A 13,756-nucleotide genomic window follows, 5' to 3' on the forward strand; every position below is an offset into this window, starting at 1 on the left:
GGGACGTTGGCAAATCTGTATTCATTACCAACATAAGCGAATAAGCATTATGATAAATAAAAATAGTGAGTTGATAAACTGATAACGAAGATGTGTAGAAACGAGATTGGGGTACTTTTCCCGAAATTTCATGGATGGGAAAAAAAAATGAAAAGAAGATAAACCAACATAGCCAACATCAAATAAATTCAAATTTTCAAATCAGAATTTAGTATTCCTAAACATGCACCACCTTGTAATACAAAATCAATAATGACGTATTTATGTATTCAAAATTCCCGCCTTTTTGTATTTTCTAATTATTTTTGTATTTGTAACGGTTTTTGCGAGAAGGAGACGTTTTTCACTTTCAGACGCTTCAATTTTCTGTTAATAATGATGAACAACGAGGAAATTGTTGAGGAAATTGTTGTTCTCCCACATCATTTGATGGACCACGACTACTTCCTGCCAATTGTTTATGAAGATGATGAGATAGTCCGTGAAGAAGAAGTTGAGATATTTGAGGAAGAAGAGGTTGAGATATTTGAGGAAGAAGAGGTTGAGATATTTGAGGAAGAAGAACAAGGAATTTCAGAAACATATACTTTGATTCCTGGAGTTCATAATAAATCAAGAATATATGTAGATAATCTGGGATTCAAGTATTACAAACGACAAGTTAAAGGACAACGCGTGTAAGTATAATTAGTTAAAACAATATAATTACCTACCTATTTAGGTAATGAATAATGATGATAATATTATGATTTATGACATTACTGTATTTATATCTTATAGGTATTTAGTATGTGAACGGCAGAAGAAACGGGACCAGTTCTGTCCTTCCACCGCAATAGTAAGTACAAATGTGAATGACAATAGAATACATCTAGGATTTCACCACAACCACCAGCCTGGAGTGATTGACCTGAATGTGCCATTTTTAAGAGAGGCTATTGGCGAAAGAGGAATTGATCCAGCAGTTACTACCTCATTTATGAGAACTTTATACAATAATGAAATTATCAAGTGAGACATTTAAATTAGACATTAGACTAAATTTTAAACTGTGGTTTTGATTTTATTAGCCATCCGGAAGCAGCTCCCAATTACACATTCATTCAGGCTCAAGAACGAGTGAAAAAGATGAGACGTCGAAGATTTCCAGGACAGCCCCTTGACATTGGACAACTTGCAGCTGCGCTGAATGAAGACCGTAATGCCATTTATGCTTCTACAGCTCAAAATCCTCCATCTAGGTAAATAAAATTGTTTTTTATAATTTAGTATTTAATTAATAACATAGGTATTAATATTTAATATACCTATGTGATAATTTTAACATAAGTAAAATTATTATTTTAGTTACTGAAGTGCAAATTGCATAATTAATTATTATTCAGTTACAACAAATTAAAGTAGTATAAACTTTTATATTTATTTGTAGTTGTGATTAACCTAATCTCTCAAGTCTATATGTCTTCTTTTGTTTTCTTAAAAGCCCTCAAAATTTGCTAATTGTATAAACTAATGTATAAAGATTGTAAATATTTTTTTATTTTTTTTTTTATAACAATATTTTATAATGCATTTTATAGTATTATAATTAAATGTTTATTATTATTATGCATTATATTTTAAAAATTATTATTAGGTTCTTTCAACAAACCTTAGTCGTCGATGGAAGGAATGTTGGTGTGATCTTTGCCAACACAGATGCATTTGACATATACAGGGAAGAATTGGGTACTGTCACATTGGTTGGGATTGATGCGACGTTCAAAACTGTGCCTCGTGTTCCAGCAGATTTGAAATGTTTCCTTACCATCCAGGTTGTTTTCAAAAGTGTTGTAAGTGTTGAGTAATTACTAGTTGATATTATAATTATGTATAATCTAAATTCTATTTTCTTAATATATTACTCATTCATTTATATTTTTAGTCCTTTCCAATGGTTTATGCTCTACTGGGAAGTATGACTGAAGAAGTTTATGCGGCTCTATTTGAAATTGTAAGAAATATTTTGCCTTTAAATTATCAACGTGTTTGTTTTATCACAGATTATGAAAAAGCTCTAATGTCAGCTGTCCAGCAATCATTTCCTGAAAGCCAATTAAGATGCTGTTGGTTCCATTTTACACAAGTAATTTTGTAATAACTTTTATGTACTTAGTGATCGTTTTATAAACAAAAAAAAATTTTCTAGTCAATTGTACGGTATTGTCACCGAAAGATGAACAGCGTTTTGAATTTAGTCCGTACAAACCCAGTAGCAGCTCGAATTTTCAGAATGGTAAATTTAAGTTTGATATTTGTATTAAAGTGTGTTTCTCTTTAATACTTTAATGTATTTTTAGGTGTTGGCATTACCTCATCTACCCGCTGCTAGGAATGACCCACGCTGTCCACAGTTTTCTATGGCTGATGGTTTCAGTGCTATCATGCGCTATACAAGACAGTTTCCTGTGATTGAACGAGGTATGAGAAATTTTTTAATTGGGTATGTGGAGTGTTTTTGGTTGTTACAGGTTGGTCCAGCTTTAATCAGTGTTTTTGGAGAAGAATACAGAACCAACAATTATTTGGAGTCTTTCCATGCTACACTTCTAACTCAAATGCAAAGACACCCTAATATATGGAATTTTCTTCGTGAGTTTTTGCAATATATGATGTGTTAAGTGTTTTAAATGTTGCATCACTGTGTTATATATTTGTTATAATAAGTATCATATAATCTGTATTATTTCATGTTTCATGTTTAACCCAATAAGTACTAATGCTTATAAGAAGTGTTGTGATACAATGTTGCATCCTTGTCCTATATGTTTGTGTTTATATGTATCTTATTTATGTCACGTGTACACCACCTAAAACAAGGAGTTTATGGTAAATAATTGGTAAGTTAACTGCAGTTTAAAAATTTTATTTTCAATTAAAGTATTTTATATTTTTTGTTTTTGGTTATGGTATATTTGTTTTTTGAGTTTTGTTCTTACATTAATTATATAAAATATTACAATAATTTATTTTATACTGATCAATAATTTTACTTACAGAGAAACTGACTGTCATTGAAAACCAGTATTTTGTTGAATTTGACCAAGCCAGAAGAAACCTCAGGGTGATTATTAATTTTTTTTTATTTTTTTTTACAAAAATATGTTTTTATGCTGGGTATTAATATTTTATAACACTTTGTTTATTTTCTTAAAAATAGATAAAATATAAAAAAAAATTGTATTTTCACATACATTTTATAAATTTTCTTCGAGATGTAAAATATCAATAGTGTGCTACGCTTATGTGGCCTGATCACTAAAATTATTAAATGACAATTTTTATTTTTATTCTTAAATATATTTCAGATCAGAGATGGAGCATCAAGAAGGGAACGAGAGAACACTACCATTGTTTTAGCAGGGTTTGTGGAACAACTCAACAGAGATGAAGACCTCATTGGATTTTTGAGAAGGGCTGGACATCGTAATGATGCATATGTACAAGGCATATTTGGACCATATCCACAGGTAAAAATATTTTATAATTTTATTTCAATTTTGTAATTAACTTAGTATGATTATTTTTTTTGTAATAGGATCAGTAAGTTGCATTTTTTATGTTTAGCATAATGTTAACATGGTGAGTTATATTTTTCCTTTTTATGGAATACATTTATTTTTTTTATAAAATTTATATTATTTTTTAATAAACTATTTTACTATGATATATCATTTGTTTTATATTTGTTTCATCTATTATCCCTAGTAAATTGTCCTTTTTTAGTTATTAAATGCAATGTATAAGGTGTTATTTTTAAGTTTATATTACTCAAAGGTCTAATTTATACAACTTGTAAAGTATTATGTAATTTAAACAAAAAACCAACATGAACGTCATTCATTCAATGGATTCTATATGAAGAAAAGCAGTACTTTCAATATATTGTTTTATTAAAATATACATCTTAAGTATTGCATTGACCATTTTTATAATGGCATATAAGTTGAGGTGTTTTAGGAATATTATATCTCTGATTGTGCTTATATTAAGTTATTATTGTACCTACATTAAGCATATTTTTATCTAAGGCAGGTGTTTAAGGTACAACCACAAGAGATCAGAAAATCAGAACTTAAGTAATAAAGTAAAATAGAGTTCTAAGGATGAAATACAATTTATAGCTTACATTCCCAATAGAATAGTAAAAAATAAATAATATACCTATTAAAAGAATTTTAACACTATACCTTACTTACATGAATTAAGTAATGAACGTTAAATGTAATTGTTGTAGATAGCATGAGTTTAACATGGTTTTTGTGATGATTTTAATTCATTGTTAATACTTTGCACCTAGAAATAATTTACAACGTTATATAAAATAAAATCTACAGAATACACAAATGATAACCAATAGGCAATAACTATGAACGACTTACAAAAACTACATCTTAGGAGAACTGTTTAGATTTGTAATTTATATACTTAAACACTGTAGTGAACTTATTATTCAATTAAACAAAAACTAGAAATTGAATAATGCAAAATATTTAAAAAAATATCAATAATTAATAATTTTTTCTTTATCATGAAATTAAAAACAATCAAAAAAAAATTTAATAACCACAATAATTATTGGTTGACTTTTGTAATGGTAACCTTCTAAAACTATAACTCTGGTTATACTAATTTATAATCTATAATAATTGATAAAGCAAATTTTGTATTGTTTTTTGGTTTTTTTTATGCTTTTTGAAAGCTATCTATTTAACAACTGGAAAATTTGTTATACTGGCCACTTAATTTGAATCCTCATAAAATTTTCTACCGATAAAGTTTTGGTTTAAGAATTTCTCGTTCTCCTATGTGTGATTAATCTCGTCCACAAATGGATGACCACAATAATTCTGAATAGAAAACATAATATTTACCCTTGTTATTTTGTAATTACTATACCTATTGTTCAGCATTAAAGGTTTTGAGACTTGTCATAAATTAAGTTATTATGTATGCATAAAATAATAAACATATAATTGCATAAAAATATAAAATAGTCAAGTACAGAGGTTAAAATTTCAGTCACAATACCATTTGCAGCTTAATTCTGTTAAAATACTAAGTCCTTCATCCACAGCGAACATTCATAATTACCTATCATTTAAAAATTTTAAAGTAAATCTAAGTTGTCGGATAACAAAAAACATTTTCCTTTATTCAAAATAAATCACCTTAATTACAAATACTGTATTTTAATATAATATAAATACACATATACAAATAGGTAGATAATCTAAACAATAAAGTATTTTTCAGACAGGTTTCAACTTAGGGGGATCATTTCTTCACCAAACGTTTCGGTTTAGACTCTTCTAAGAAGCATTCTCAAAGTTGGGGGTCTTTGAAAACCCACCTAGGTGTATTTTTGAAAATGTTTAATTTTTGTACGATGTTTCTGAAACTTGGGAATTGGATAGTTTAAAAGTGGGTTATCAAATTTTGCGTCTTGTGTCGAGATTGTAGAAGCCGTTTTTCCCTGTATTTTGGGGCTTCGAAAGTTCAAAATTGACGTTGTTTTCTGTTTTTTTGGCATGGGCACTAAGATTTGGGCGCAACAAACCGTTTTTGTAGTTGAATGTTATAGAGGACTTTGCTCCGGATCGATGGGTTCCGAGATCGAGGTTATCCGACTTTTGGTTCGGGAGTTATGATTTTTCGTATGTTTTTTGTACTTAGAAAATTACGTAGTAACGTGTTTTTTGGATTTTGAATTTTCGTTCAATCACTATGAAACTCGAGATTCTGGTATTTTGGCGTACGAACATTCAAAAAGGGTCTATGGTTAAAGTACGTACGACCATTATTTCACCCGCAATTTGAGAAGCAAAAAGTTGAATAATACGCATTAAATTATTTTTCGTATAACCATATATGCTTCCTTGTGGTATACGTCTATTTAACGTTTTAAGTACTAATTATTTTGAACTTTTTGTTTATATGCCCCTAAATAACACGTTTTCGAAAAATCTAAAATTTAGAACTTATGAATTTCCTTATGGGGATCAATTTAATTTCTCATGATTTTCGTCCTACCTCTCACGGTTTTCCCGGGAAACAGCTGGTAAACGTGATTTTCCAAATTGCGAAATTATCAGTTTTCACGGTAAACCGATGGCCGAATAAACATTTTGCATAGAGGTCGGTTTGTTCTCCTAGAGATTCTACACTAGGACCAGTATTTCATTTTTCCAAAAAGTCATTGTTTAAAAATTTAGTTTTTTAAAAGCCATTTGACGTCTACGATGTTTTTAAAAAACCTAAATAACACGTTTTCGAAAAATCTAAAATTTAGAACTTATGAATTTCCTTATGGGGATCAATTTAATTTCTTATGATTTTTGTCCTATCTCTCACGGTTTTCCTGGGAAACAGCTCGTAAGCTAAATACAATAATATTTGAATTTAAAAATACATAAATTTAAATTATACAATAATTGTACAATAATTTTTGAAGTTGAAATTACATAAATTTGGGAAATGCTTTGGGAATTTTGGATTTTATGTTGGTACATTTGTGGGACGAGATCACTTGGTCTTGTTTTTTTTTCGTTCCATGAAATTTCGGGAAAAGTGCCTGACGCCCTGTAGAAACACTAGAAACAGTAGAAACTAGAAACAGTAGAAACTATAGTACCTTACGACATACTGTCTGACGTCTGTACTGTCTGTAGCACGAACTAAGATATCTTAGTTCGTGGTCTGTAGTAACTAGTCTTAAATCACTAGTCACTACTCAGTAGTAACTTGTATTATACGAAACAACTTACTTTGTCGCAAACTGAAAAATAATATTATATTCAAACGTCTAAGACCGAAATTTTCTAACGGAATGTATTAATGATGTCCTGACTCTTGAGATCGTTCACCTGGAAATCTGCAGTCATGATCTACGTTCGCCGATCGAACAAGTTATACAGTACTGTTGTGGGTAGCAGCAGCCTTAAGCAAAATCCAAGCCGATTTTCGTTTCCGGAACGTTTTCGTGGTACGATTGTTGAACGTTGGAAACAGTATTGGGAAAGCGTGGCAAAGGATTATTATGAGTCGACAGTGGGCATTGGAACATATGCAAAAGCGAATCCAATAAAAAGCCTGTTGATGGCAGTAACTACTAGTTGTGCGTATTATTGCGCATCAACCAACCCTGATGAACGTAGTTACAGATCTGAAATCATTGATTGCTCCAACAACATGCTGTATATTTCTCCAGCTGTACGGAATCCATCTGCTGTCCAACATTTAGAATATATAGAAAAGTGTTATAATGTGGGCGTCGTGAAAAGGCTGAATTTACTTTTGTTTTCTGTCATTTGGATTGATGAGTTTAATGATGATATACAAGCATACAAAGCAAACTGTAAATATTTAAAGCCTTCAATATTATCAGTACATAAGCGTGCTATAGATATAGGGTTTTTAAACGTCTGGTGGGGCCTCAAAAAAATAATGGTCGATTATGACGTGAACCCAGAAGAATGGAAAGATTATAAAGAACCAGAGTAATCTTACTTATTATTCTTGTTATACAATTTGTTTAGTTTCTGTTTGGTAATAAAATAAATTAATCCTTATTAGGATTTATACAAAACGTATTTATTTTATTTAATATTTCCTTTCTATTTTTAAACTGCATATTATTAAATATGACTTAAAATAATTTCAAAAAAGTTTACATAGTATATTTTTAAAAGATCAAGGCATTAAAAAAAGATCTTTACTTTAAGGATACACAATGTAAGGGTTATTAACTAACAAGTATATTTACAATTTGTAATAAAAATATATTTTTAACACAAATTTTTAATAAGTATAAAATTAAGAACCTTAAACCTAGTTAATAACTATACATAAAATTAGAAAAAATAATAACAATGAATCAAACAAAAATATAACATTAACTACTTATCAATAAAGAATTATGAAATTATATGATTAAACCAACAAACATGTTTTTTGACAAGAATATTATTACAAATTTTCATTGATATTCCAAAATATATATACTTAAAAAAGTAATACTTGAATATTTATTTTATTAGCCTAAAAAAAAAAATAAACGTGTTTAATAGTACATAACAAATGTATGGTAAAACCATTTGAAAATTAATATTATTGAGTTATAAAAATAATACATTTATATTTTGTCACTTCAATTGAAAACTTAAAATGAGCGATTTTTTTTTTTTTTATATATATTAATTATCACTAATTAAAAATATTATTTTGACATTTATGTTATCCTTGCATTGATATTTGAAATATTTTAGTGTTAATTTTTAGTTATACAATTTATTCAATACAATAAAATAATTTGTATAATAGTATCAACAGTTTAAAATAGATTTAAATAAATAATAATTAATTAATAATATCTTTGGTTTGACAATAAATATTTTGTGGTTCAATGGTAACTACAAAAATATTTTAAATATCTTAATAATAAATTAGGTAATAAGAAGTTTAAACATATTTCTTAAAATTATGATCTATTATGTATTTCCACTTCAACCACAGAACTTGTGCTTGGTACTATATCATCACTTAAATCAGTACTGATACTATCTTCTGAGATATCTTTTTCTGAAAAAAATGAAATAAAAATACTTTATTAATATAGTAAGTATGTATGTACATACTAAATAATTATTAATGAATAATGATATTTAAAACACTTACTGTTTATGTTGATTTTAGTACAGTTTTTACATCTGATTGGACCATCTTGGGATTTTAGTAAATTCCTTGCTGACAAATGCATCATTGTTAAGCCAAACAACCAGTATCCCAGACCATATCCTCCAACGGTGGCAAAAAAAATGTATCCATTGAATGTCATTATTGCACACATTAAAATGTATCCAACCAACATTTGAAACATGTAAACACTCAATGTCCTAAAGCAGCTAGATAAGAAATAATCATAATATATTTTAAATGGTCTTTTACTATATAACTTTCAAGCAAAAATTATTGTCAAAATAAAAATAAATGAACAATAATTATTATATTACAAAACAAAAATAATAATGGTTCTGAAAATTGCTTATGTCAAATTTACAATAATAAGATATTTTTAACATTAAATTAATATTGTTCACATACTTTAGGTAGGTACTAAAGTAAAGAAATTTAAATCAAAATACATAAATATTTATTTAGTTCAATAATACTGATTTTATTTTATTTTGTCTTGTTATTATTTGGTTTTAAATTCTTACTCAAAAATTTTCATTCTAAATGTTAGTATGAATCTATCTTTATTGATTAATTCTTTACAATCCGGCTGACTGCAGCATAACAATCGTCGATGAACCCTAGTCATGAAATGTACAGTCTTTAGTGATTCGAAGACCACTGCCAGCGCTGTCAAACCAACACATAATGTCACCAACCCTAGTGAAACGAAAAATTAACGTATTAAGATTGAAAACTAATTTGATGGTAATATACTTGCCAATTGTAGATTGCACGTTGAAGTTTTTCACCAGGAACGGATCGATGTCCGTTCCGAAGGTAAAGTACATAATGATGATTGAGGCGCTAATCTTTTTGAGGGGCAGACGAAGTGCACATAGCGTGGCAGTGTAGTGCGTACTGGAATCGACTGACTACCGAGTGACCGACTACCCTACCAACGTCCAACAGTACTTTGTACTACTTATCAATCAGCAACGCTCGATTACACGAATAACATATAATTGCATAATAATAACAAATGTATCACAAGGTAAACCTTTCCAAATTGTTAAGATAAAAACTAAAAAGCAACAGAAAACATAATAAGAACGTTTGCCTTTTAAAGTTTCACTGGTCGGTCATCAATTAATGATAATAGTTGATAACTGATAACCACCGAACGATCAACGAATAACACACAACCAAAAATACTCGTGGCAGAGGTTCAGTTCAGAATTTCAGACCAATCGTTTCACTATATACTATATAGTCACTACACCGAAGTCTGTAGGTACTTCCGTAGTACTCCTATGATAAATGAACTTGATACAATTATACATGTTATATATAATACTTATTACTTAATGGTTACCGCTTATTCACTAATTAAGATAAGCATTATATAATATTATATCGTATTGTGGTGTATTATATTAGAATAATTAGATTATAGTTTATAAATAAATATATAATCAACATCATGACGTATTGTTTTTAAAGTCCAGACATCTGTTAGTTGTAACTTGTAATCATAAAACATGATAGTTTGGACTTCTTTGTGGGTTTGTAATTCTGAATACATACAATGTGTTTCGTCAAAGATATTTCTTCATCCTTCATCCTTCGATACTATAGAAGAGCTTGTAATATACGTTTTGTTATTTTTAACACAAATTTAAAATTTTAATTTTTGATCAATTTTAATAAATTAACCACCGATAAAAAAAAATAAAAAAATAGCCACCACGTTCATCAATTATTTATTTTTCCTTGTTATTTCTAGAATACATATAAGATATTTGTTTTGAACTAACATTGATCCGTCTATTTATCTTATCTGTGGCTTACACTCTGTATTCTGTAAACTCAGTAAAGTGTAGGCTGTAAAACAGACATTTCCTCAAAATTAAAAGTTGAATTATAGATTATAAAATTATACACTCAATAATATATAGGTATTAAATACAGCAATCGTAACTTCTTAATATGAATTATTTATGTTGAAAAAATTATAACGATGTGTTTATACATTTCAACTTTTGGAAATATGTATTTTAAATTCATTTTTGTGCCTCGTTGAATTGGTTAAAATAAAATCGGGAAGTACTGTGGAAACAGTCCTGTCGTCGTCAGTTCTAGGGGCTTCTAATAAAAAAAAAAAATTGAGTTGCAAAAATTGAATAAAGACTAAAGTAACTAATGTCCTATACCTGCTATTTATTGACACGAAGTTGCTGTCTGACTTTTAGACTGATAATTGCATTATAATTTATAAAAAAACAATCACTGACAAATGACAGATAAAAACTCAGGTCGACGAACGTATATTTCGTGCTATACCATTTAACTATATTTAGCATATTTATTAATATTTTGTTATTCAATATAACATATAGTTTATAGGTAATCTACGTACCTACCGCTATTACAGACAACAGTACTGTGTAAAACGGTAAATTAATAAAATTTTATTATGAATAAGACTGATAAAACTGATGTAATAACATGCACATGTATTTGAATATTTCGTAAGGTTTACGAGCGTCGAGCTGTGACCTATCGTTATCAATAACATACCGCCTACCTTAAAAGTAAAACTATTTACCATTTAACTCCGTAACTAATTTCCCGGTTACAATAAACTGTTACCACTTCCACCTGCTCTAGGCGACAATGCATTCTAAATTATAATATTATTATGTATATAATAAGGTTGTTCGGTACGACGGTACGACAATATAACTATTATTATGTATAATGGTTTTGTTATGCTGCGACTTTATTTTATAGTCTCGTCAACAGTGTGTCAATTGGAGGACACCGGTCGTCGACACGCGAGTTGATTATGTCGAACGACCAAACCATAATATGTTTAAACATTACAAATGAAATAAAATAATATATTATTATACAGAGCAATTATTTCGACGCGTAAAACAATATTAGGGTACCTACCCTCATAGACTATGCCTATGAGGCTTTGACAGACGATAGTGTCCGACTCTCGCGGTCGTCATTAACGATTGGCTGTCAAGTGTCAGGCTGTCTATATTATAGTCCCTGATGATGTTCAACAATTATTAAAATATAAAAGGTTCTCATATGATAATTATTACATTCTACACAATGCTATAGTATTAATATGCTTTACCAATTACAATCTTTTTACACGATTAAATTTTTTAAATTCTTGCTTTTGATTGTTGAGGTTTTTAACGTTTTTAAATGAATAATCAATACTTGCTCTATCAATATGTCCCCGCACAATTCAAAACATAAATGTAAAATGAAGGACGTTGAAAATGTCATCATCATATTATTGTGTAGCAAATTAATTATACAGTGGAACCTCGATAACTCGAACTTCTATAAGTCGAATTTTCGATAACTCGAAAGAATGTCTTGGCCTCTACTTTATAAAATATCATATGTGTAACCTCTGTAAGTCGAATTTTCGATAACTCGAATTTTTTTTTCGCCCCCCAACCGATTCGAGTTATCGAGGTTTCACTGTAATTGCTTAGGGGATTTATATTGAGTATAGTTTATAGGTATAACCCTGAAAATTTGTTGTGCGCTAAACTATATTTTTAAAAGTATTAATACTTAATTTACTTTATGGTTCAATATTTAACACACGAATAATTATATCTTGTATTAGCTATAAGAAATTAGTTACTTCTGAATATGTATTAATAAGTTTTAGAGTATGAGATATAATTTAAAAAACAAAAAAATATATCGCGTATTATTCATATATTCACCTAATATAATACAACTATTATAATATTATACATGATATTATGTGTTCTTCAGATTATTTGTCTATCCAATAGTCAGTATAACGTATATAGTGTCCTAGTGATATAATTTCAAAATTTAGATCCAAAAGTGAAATTTTCAACAACTCACTCATTCAGATATTATCTGATTATAGATTTTAGGGGGGAGAGTGCTTTTACTAACATTATTTTAAATATACTTTAAAAATATTGTTGAATTTTTTATTAATTCAAAATTGTATAATAAATTTGAATTGTTAAAAAAATAAAATAATAGTTAAATAATCTATTATAAATTACTAGAAGAAAAATATTGTATTATTTTGGATCCCTTAAGAGAACTGGTCCTGGTTCGTCTGTACTTTCTAATCTCTATTAGTTACGCCACTGCAGCAATGTTGCATTCCTACTCATGCATAATGATTAATAATGAAATTTTAAACTGCCCAAAGATGTGTTAATATTTACATTTCATTCTAATAGTCATTAATAAAATACCAAATAGAGGTATGAAATAAGCAATATTATAAATATAATAAAACTAAAAAATATTGTAACTATAATAAGTAAGCAAATATGGTGTTAAAACAGTTTGAGCAAATATAAATATATATTACAAATATTACAAATATTACAAATAAATTAATGTTTTTTCAATTATAATTCAATATTAACAGTAAAAATAAAAGTGTAAAAATATTTAATCAAAATATAAAAGGTACAAAAAAATTGACACTTATAACATTGTATTGAACAAGATTAAACATTAGTCAGTAAAAACTATCATCTATCATTTTTTAAGTTATAAACTTAAAACTATGTTTGACAACACTCACTGATTTAAAAATGATGAGATATAAAAATAAAACTAAATTACCCAGTTATTTAAAATTAGTGAACTCTTGTAAGACATTTTACAATGTTACGAAATATAAATAATAAAATAACAAGAAGTATCAAAAATATTATTCAACTATAAATTTTAGTTTAAATTAAAATATAGTTTTTTTTCGATACAATAGTCAATATCGGCACAACATATTAATATAAATATCACGTTTTTTAAATATACTTGAAATTTGTACTTATGAATCTTTTTTAATCATAATTTGTTCACAGAAATATAAATGCATTTAAAGATCATTGGTTACAATCATAATTAAGTATAAAAATTATAGGTATATTTTAAATTTACATAAAAAAATTATTTAATTGTACCATTATTTTGTACTTTTAAAGTTTTAAATGCCTAAATAAGT

At 28.0% G+C, this 13,756-nt stretch overlaps 3 protein-coding genes and 1 long non-coding RNA gene across 4 annotated transcripts; 2 read left to right on the plus strand and 2 right to left on the minus strand.

Moving 5' to 3' along the window:
- Nucleotides 1–82: 82 nt before the first annotated feature.
- Nucleotides 83–3,676, plus strand: LOC112591258. The gene is made up of 10 exons (XM_025335019.1): nt 83–677; nt 781–1,011; nt 1,071–1,241; nt 1,637–1,832; nt 1,925–2,125; nt 2,189–2,275; nt 2,340–2,631; nt 3,039–3,103; nt 3,348–3,509; nt 3,578–3,676. Exons 1-10 carry the CDS (start codon nt 253–255, stop codon nt 3,584–3,586), a joined length of 1,839 nt encoding a protein of 612 aa, XP_025190804.1. The 5' UTR covers nt 83–252; the 3' UTR covers nt 3,587–3,676.
- On the minus strand, nt 2,661–4,524 carry LOC112591259. Its single transcript, XR_003114495.1, has 3 exons — nt 4,422–4,524; nt 4,239–4,335; nt 2,661–2,849 (listed from the first exon to the last, which is right to left on the minus strand). It is a non-coding gene; the product is annotated as an uncharacterized LOC112591259 (long non-coding RNA).
- Nucleotides 4,525–6,636: 2,112 nt separating this feature from the next.
- Nucleotides 6,637–7,631, plus strand: LOC112591178 (mitochondrial import inner membrane translocase subunit Tim29). Its single transcript, XM_025334901.1, has one exon. It carries the CDS (start codon nt 6,922–6,924, stop codon nt 7,540–7,542), a length of 621 nt encoding a protein of 206 aa, XP_025190686.1. The 5' UTR covers nt 6,637–6,921; the 3' UTR covers nt 7,543–7,631.
- An 816-nt stretch (nt 7,632–8,447) lies between these two features.
- LOC112591168 (probable low affinity copper uptake protein 2) lies at nt 8,448–10,016 on the minus strand. Its single transcript, XM_025334884.1, has 4 exons — nt 9,494–10,016; nt 9,258–9,432; nt 8,716–8,942; nt 8,448–8,619 (listed from the first exon to the last, which is right to left on the minus strand). Exons 1-4 carry the CDS (start codon nt 9,561–9,563, stop codon nt 8,519–8,521), a joined length of 573 nt encoding a protein of 190 aa, XP_025190669.1. The 5' UTR covers nt 9,564–10,016; the 3' UTR covers nt 8,448–8,518.
- Nucleotides 10,017–13,756: the final 3,740 nt, after the last annotated feature.

The sequence above is a fragment of the Melanaphis sacchari genome, unplaced genomic scaffold (genome assembly GCF_002803265.2).
Source record: "Melanaphis sacchari strain LSU unplaced genomic scaffold, SCAv2.0 Contig12_pilon_pilon, whole genome shotgun sequence".
Lineage (NCBI taxonomy): Eukaryota > Metazoa > Arthropoda > Insecta > Hemiptera > Aphididae > Melanaphis > Melanaphis sacchari.